This window comes from Theobroma cacao, chromosome 4 (genome assembly GCF_000208745.1).
Source record: "Theobroma cacao cultivar B97-61/B2 chromosome 4, Criollo_cocoa_genome_V2, whole genome shotgun sequence".
NCBI classification, from domain to species: Eukaryota; Viridiplantae; Streptophyta; class Magnoliopsida; order Malvales; family Malvaceae; genus Theobroma; species Theobroma cacao.
In genome coordinates, this window is record NC_030853.1 from 10,026,154 (window position 1) to 10,034,261 (window position 8,108).

Consider the following 8,108-nt stretch of genomic DNA (forward strand, 5'->3'; position numbering starts at 1 on the left):
AATAAATGTAAAAATAAAAAACTATGTTTGTAAGGAAGTAGCAATAAGAAAAATGCAGAAATTACTCCTTTCTTGTTCTTGTGGTGGCTCAAATCTATAGCCCAAATTTCATCACGAGTTGAAGCCCATTAATCAAGCAACCCACGTACTCAAGGGAATCAACGAAGCCCATCCAACTTGACTTGACTCAACCATGTGAGCCCCACCCCTCAAAAAAACAATTAAAAGGTCTCCCGTCTGACCCAAACCAAGTCATATTGTCTCAATCTCAGCAGATCCCCCTCCCAAGGATGGCTGATCACCACCACCATCATCACCGCCCCAACCGCCTCTCCCTCCCTCCACGCGCCACCGCTTTCACCACCCCCACGACAGCAACCAGCCCAAGATCTCACCCTTTATATTCCTATCCTTCCATCACAACCCCAACTCCAACTCCCTCTAAACACCGCCTTTCCCTCCAATCTTCCAAGGCCTACTCTTCCTCCCACCCCCAAAAGAAATCCTCCTTTTCATTCCTTCTCCTCCTCCTTTCGCTTCGCTCTCTTTACTCTCTCCTCCCTTTCCTCCGCTCTTCCCCTCCTTCGTTCTCACTCTTCCCTTTCTCTTTCCTCCTTTCTTTCCTCTCGTTCCTCCTCTCTCTCTCATTTTCTCTCTTCTCCAATAAACCCCCAAGACACCACCCAATTTTCTCTCTTTCCTCTCTCTCCAAGACCCAGCTCAAACTTTTACTCTCAAAGTCCTTCCTTTTATCAATTATTTTCCTTCTGAGGTTCCAAGCTCTTAGATACTGTGGTACAGCTGCTATGATCTTAGCTGAACTCTCCGGAAATCTTGCTGGCAGACTGTTTTCCCGCACAGATACCCCGAAAATTAGGTCCTTTTTTTCTTCTCGGTTTATTGGGTTTTGCTTCTTATTTATTGGGTTAATGTTATTATCTTTAAGTTGGGATAGAGTAGATTGTTTTCCTTTGAATAAGTCTGGGTTTTCAATTTATCCTAGAGAAGGTTGTGTTAGAGTTTGGCCTATGTTATTGCCCTTTTTGTCAGGTCTTTTAGGTTGTTATGAGAAGGTTTCGATGAACTGGGGGAGCATTAGGCAGCTTGGTCGAAAAAGGGTTCGGTTGATTTCATTGTTTTTCTCTACGGTGATGCTTTTTGTTCCTGCTGTTGTTAGTTTCTTTGTTTATGAAAGTGAAGGAGGAGGAGGAGGAAATGTTTCTGTTGAGAATTTAGTTTGGCCTTTGGTGAATACTGTTGTTTTTGGAGTGCTTTTGAGTGAAAATTATAGTGATGATCATCATAAGTTAGTGAATCCTAAAGATTTTCAAAGGGAGTTTGTGGTTACTTTTGCTTGTACTGTTGTTTTGGAGTTGTTTTATTTTGATGAGTTATCTCTTTTGGGATTGTTGTTGTGTGGTTTGTTGTTGTACTTTGCTGTTCGAGAACTGGATCCTGATTATTGGAGTTATCTTGAATTGGGGATGGAATCTTCAGAGTCTTTTAGTATGTCGATAATGAAACCTATTCGGCATATTTTGAGTGAGAGAAAGTCTCGAAAGATTGCATTGTTCTTGTTGATTAATACTGGATATATGGTTGTGGAATTTGTTGCTGGCTTCATGAGTAATAGTCTTGGGTTGATATCGGATGCATGTCACATGTTGTTTGATTGTGCTGCATTGGCTATTGGGCTTTATGCTTCGTATATTTCACGATTGCCTGCTAATAATCAGTTCAATTATGGTAGAGGCAGATTTGAGATTCTATCAGGTTATGCTAATGCAGTTTTCCTGGTTCTAGTTGGGGCATTAATTGTGTTGGAATCCTTTGAGAGGATTTTGGATCCTCAAGAAATATCAACTAACAGTTTATTAACTGTCTCAATTGGAGGGCTTGTTGTCAATGTGGTGGGTTTGATATTCTTTCATGAGGAGCATCATCATGCACATGGTGGATCATGTTCGCATTCACATTCTCATTCTCATTTCTACTCTAATGACCACCATCATCAGCATTCACATGATCATGAAAGTCATGTCGAACACCACAACTTTATAAATGTTTCGGATGGATGCCAAGGATCATGCTCTGGCCATGAACACAATCACATTAATCAACATGGCAGCAACAATTGCCATGCTGAAGATCACGATATACACACTGAGTGTCATGACCACCATGACCATGCTCATGATCAAGCCTACCATGACTGGTATCATAATGATCACCATGATCATGGACATCAACATGACCATGCTCATAGTCATGACTGTGCCCATTATCATGATCACCATGACCACAGACACCAATATGATCACAAGGATAATCATCATGAGCATGGAGCAGGCTTGCACTCCCATACTCACTATTCAGAATCTAAAATTCATTTATCCTTGGCATATAGTGGATCCAAACAAAGCCAGCTTTTATCTGAAGGGAAGGAACCACAAAAGCACCAACATCACCACATTGACCACAATATGGAAGGAATCTTCTTGCATGTTCTGGCAGACACCATGGGAAGTGTTGGAGTTGTTGTATCTACCCTCTTAATTAAGTACAAAGGATGGCTTGTTGCGGATCCTGCCTGTTCAATATTCATTTCTGTTTTAATTATATCTTCAGTTTTCCCATTACTTAGGAACTCTGCTGATATCTTGCTTCAAAGAGTTCCTAGGGCTCAGGAGCAGGGTTTGAAGAAGGCCATAAGTGATGTTATGAAGACGAAGGGGGTAATTCGTATTCAGAATTTGCATGTATGGAGCTTCACAACGATGGATATTGTAGGGACAATCCACCTTCATATATCAGCGGAAACTGACAAGGCTGCTACTAAAGCACAGGTGTCACACATCTTACATGATGCTGGAATTAAGGATTTGACATTGCAAGTCGAATGTGTTGAGTAATGATAACATACCTTTCATCTTTGATAGTAGAGACTATATAGCTCATTCATCTGTTATGATCAAAGGCAACATATTTTCTCTGATTGATAAGCTATTGTTAAGTATTATGATCAAAGGCGCATGTATATAGTCCTAAGACTTAAGAATTCAACATTGATGGATTTCATTAAGCAACAGAAAGGAAAAAGGTCTATGTTTGTAACAGATGGGATCAGCAGCAGTGTCTTCAACACTATAGGATAGTGATAGTTTTCTTATAGGTTCAGCTGACTGGAATCCAAACAAGAGGAATTAATTGGTTATGTAATGAAACAAGCATTGCTACATTATTTTGGTATGTAACTTTTTGCTTATACAGCGGAAACTTTTATTTATGGTTCATTTGGATCCAATTGTCATATTTATGTTATAATTTTGGCATGTTTATTGAAACCATAGTTTGACCAGATGCAAAAAATGTTGAACTACATGTTTTGGAAGAATTATGACATGTAAAAGTGCTCGTTGCCTGGCTCAATCTCCTAAATTCCCACTAATATTTGATTAGTAAGAAATACACAGATTCCTGCTTTCCTGTTTAGAATAGCATTAAAGTAACTAAGCCTACAAACCTCAGCAGTGGTTCTTTTGACGTTGATTTATGATTCAAAGAGTTCACTAGATCAAGTCTCACTTCCACGCTAATATTAAAAAAAAAAAAAAAAAGGAGTGAGAGCAGAGCAACTATCTTTTAGACATTGCAGTCTGATTGAGACATCATGTATAATCTTCTACTGCCATTTTTGGGGCTGGAGTCAGCCCTTAATGTTCATCCAGCAAAGGCTTCTGAAGGACCATCTCACTCTGAACTACTTATAAGTTCACAGCAGGTACACTTGCATTTGGAACGGATGTCTGTTAATATTATCATTTTTTAATAATAAAAGCGTTTCATATAACACTGAGAAATTGACGGTAACATACTAATCCAATAACAAACAATAAAAGAGGAGTTTGGAGGGTCCTTGGCAGTGCCTCCCCAATCCACCTTTCTTTGGCCAAACCGTTATTGTTTAGGAATGGTAATGGACACCTTTTAATCAGACATCCGCTATATTTACTTGATTATATAGGTATGGATAATCTATATTCAATATTGAGAGGTGGGCCTATCTTTTTAGATAAATATACCACTTCTTTTATGATCGAAGAAGCTTGCCTTACAAATCTTCCTTTGTGCATACAATGATCTCTTCACTCTCGTTGTTATGGAGCAGCTACTAGAGTCCTTCACAAAGAATTACATGTTCTAAAATTCTTTCGTCTTTGATGGTGCCTCAAGAATAAAGAGAAAAAGAGAAAAGAGTTTTTGATTTTTCTAACTTATAGAACAACTCATGTTCACTTTTGGTTATGTGTAAAAATAGTACGTCTGTTCACTATTTATAGACATATTAAGGATATCGAAATAGGATAGTACTTTTAAATTTTAAAAAATTAAATTTAAATGTAATTAATCCTTATTTAAATTTTAAAAATTAAATTTAAATATAATGGATAGATAATTCTTATTAAAATTTAAACATATTAAATTTAAATATATATCATATCTCAAAAGTTTTTTTAATTATTCAATTAAGAAATATCAGAATAATATCCAACAAATAATTAATTGAATATTTGTTAATTATCCATAAATAATTCACAAAGTTGCATGCCATGTGGATGCACTACATTTAAATGCAACATCTCCTACTCGTACACGTTGGCATCAACTTATACCATTCTCAATTTAACTCATTCTCCATTCATTGTCATATAGGGAAAATGGAATGTGCGACTAGCCAAAAAATAAAGGTATCGGTGAGCAGTGAGATATTAAGTTACCATCTTACTACATAACACCACTTAAGTTCTTGTCATACCCTAAATCATTTTAATCACACAAGATTTGCATCTCTGATTCCTCCTACACGTAAGAGTTATGCAAAATCCTTTTATGTGTCTAAACTCATGGTTATATCTAACAACTAATGTTTTTATAACCGCTCTGGCAATGAGTTATAGACTATGTATGTGAGATGTATAATGACTCTTCTTTGGATACTCATGTCAATCCATTAAGATTTGACTACTTTCCTAGTCATGTTTTGCTAGATCACATCATTTTTGACCCTTGCAAATCATGCTAAAGTAGCAACATCAAATCTCAACTTCATATCATAGATCCAAGTCCCAAAGGGTATAAAATTTGGACTACATAAGTTCTTAGGACATACACAGTGATGAAGCAAGGACTTATTCAATCACTCTTTTCCATCGGTCGACTAATAGCACATATAATATGAAATGTATGTTATGGTGGATCTTCCATATAGGGTTTGTCACATCAAGACCAAAATACGGATCTTGGTCCAATCCCCACAAAAAGGATTGACTTCAATCCCCTAAGATTCAAATTCGGCTATCACTAGTTCCATGGAATGTGGATAATTTCCATGTTCGACTCTTACGAGCCTCATCTTGACTTTATGTCAAGGCGACATTGCTAAGGTCCTTGCTCACAACTCATGTGACAAGGAGATCACAAAATGCTTGGTACCTTCTGATCATTTAAGTCTCATCCGACACACTACCGTAGTGTTGGGGTTATTATCTTGTGTGAGAGGAATAATCTATAAAGCCATGTGACAATAATTACCTTAGATATGTGCCCTAATTAATTAACAACGTTTGATCAAATAAGTCAATATAGACTTTATTTATTAATTGTTCAAAAGACAATAGCACATGAATATCGAATGCGTAATAACCCTAAAACCCTAATATGCTTTTAGAAAGCATTTCTAGCAATAGGTTTAGTGAATGGGTCTCTAACATATCAGTTGTGGAAATGTACTTCAACATAACAAGACCTTGTGCAATGATGTCACGAATATAGTGATAGCGAGTATCAATGTGTTTGATTTTTCCATGATAGCTGTGTTGTTGCAATAAAGTACAACAACTTCACTAAACTGCCTAGTAATGTTCAAGCGTTGCGAGAATCTCCTTAACCAAACCACCTCATGTACTGCAGCACAGCATGTTACATACTCTGCTTCCATAGTATATAAAGTAGTACAAAGCTGCTTCTTGCTACTCTAAGAGATAGCTTGTTGTTGATTTCTCACGCAAGTGAACGTATCGTTAACAAGTAATATAGTAATGAATAGAGTATCATTCTCATGAAGAATTGTTTTAATTCCTACTATTAACTACTAAAATTAACACACCTTAATTTTATTCAAACAACCAAATTTTGAAATTATTAAAAAGAAAAATTAAAACTATTAAACTGAAACTTCAATCAATTACCAGACCTAAGATTATAATATCCCTCAATATTTTATCTAAATATTGTCTCTCTCTCTCTTAACTTGGTTTAATGGATTAAATTGCTAACCTAGAGTCCTAAATTATTTATAAATCTCTGTCGAGTTTCTCATAAAAATACCTCTCCCAATTAATTTACTATATGTCTGTGCAAATTAAATTGAAGAAAGATTCATTAAGTTTGTGCTCTAATCCTAGCTATGTATGGCTTATAAGTGTATGGCTACCTTATATGCAAATCAAACCACCTAATCAATTAATTGCATTCGATTAGACGCTATTCTAATAAGATGTTATTCTATTCAAGGTCTACCTAAATCTCCTTTGTCAAGGTTTAACCTAGGTTTTCAATTCAATCTAACTGGTGATCAGGCAATTAGAAGTATTAAGAATAAAATAAAATAAACGACTTAAATCCATCAAACATAAGCAAAAGAGAGATAAGTAAATCAGACTACATATTGAGTTCAGTTATAATCTTAGATAAATGAATTAGTTTCCCATCAAGTCACACATCATCATTGAATAAAGTTTAAACAATAAAAACAAACTAAGAAAATAAAAGAGTAATAAAAAAGAATAAACTCAACAATTATAATCTTGATCTTCCAAGTCTTCTTGAATCCTTCAAAATCTTCTCAGCTTCAATGACTTTGTAACTTAACTCTCAACTTTCAATCCGGTGTTTTCTTTCGTTCTTTTTTTTTTTCTCTGAAAGGTTGTTTTTATAAGCTTTGAAGTTAGGCCAAGTTGGGTGGAGAAAGAAGTAAATTTCAGCTGGGATTTCTTCATCAGACTATGTAATCCACAGCCTTGCCTAATTAATTAATAGAAATTGTAATTGCTCTAGGACTGCTATAGTATGTCAACTTCAACAAGATTGTTTACAATCTTTCATGCCGAACTGGGTAAAGTAGTAAACATGAAAGTTATATATTTTTCTCTTATATTTCCAATGGTTCAAGAATCACTTCATTTGGAGCTCTTTAGAGGAAGTTATGGCCAAAAAACTAAACCTTGTGCATTAGAAGTTTGCACCTTAAAATTGCTCTCCTTCTTTCACTAAAATTCTTCTATCATCGAATACCTACAAAAGCACAAATAAATCAATAACAACTTATCTTAACCAAATTAACACCAAATTAAGCATAAGATTGACTAAGATTAGATTAACTCACATAAATTACTAATTTAAAATAATTTAAATAAAACTTACTAATTCTTTGTTAAACAAATACAAATATATCATAGAGTTATCATAGCTCTGCCTCTAAGTATAAAAGCATATCTTGAAGTAGACTTTTGATCATTTTATCACTGACGTGATTAGCATCATTATATCCGACCAATTTTAAACTTCCACCTTGATAGCATAAAGCCAAATTAGTGGTTCCTCTTGTTGGGTGAGGGTTGATCATGCATCAAATACAAATAAAACGTAGCAAAAATAAATTAAAAAAATTAAATTGTGCCTCACCCTCATAGGATCTCTTTCATGCCAAATTGAGTACAGAATTAAATTAAAAATAATATATATATGACCATATCACTTTATCTCAATAACAAAGGCTAATGAATCCTTTGTTAAACCACCAAATCAGCCTCCAAAAAGCTCCACCATCTCAGCTCGATTGTTGCAAACCAAAGCTATCGAAGGAGTCCTTGTGCAGCCTCTAATGGTGATCCATACCAATGAATTAGAAAATCTTTTTTTAAAGATTGGGAGTGCTATGCCTTGACAATGTGCTAGCAAAGATGAGTTTCATAAACTCATAATCCACACAAAATTTTGGGGATGAACACACAAAAGAAATCAAGTGAATGAAAAACTATTTTTTCTTC

At 35.4% G+C, this 8,108-nt stretch overlaps 1 protein-coding gene across 1 annotated transcript; it reads left to right on the forward strand.

Annotated features, from left to right (window-relative positions):
- On the forward strand, positions 267-3,304 carry LOC18601346 (zinc transporter 5). The gene has a single exon (XM_018120110.1). It carries the CDS (start codon positions 291-293, stop codon positions 2,910-2,912), a length of 2,622 nt encoding a protein of 873 aa, XP_017975599.1. The 5' UTR covers positions 267-290; the 3' UTR covers positions 2,913-3,304.

Excerpts from the sequence above, each read along its gene's own strand:
- LOC18601346 (XM_018120110.1), top strand. The coding sequence starts at position 291 with ATGGCTGATCACCACCACCATCATCACCGCCCCAACCGCCTCTCCCTC.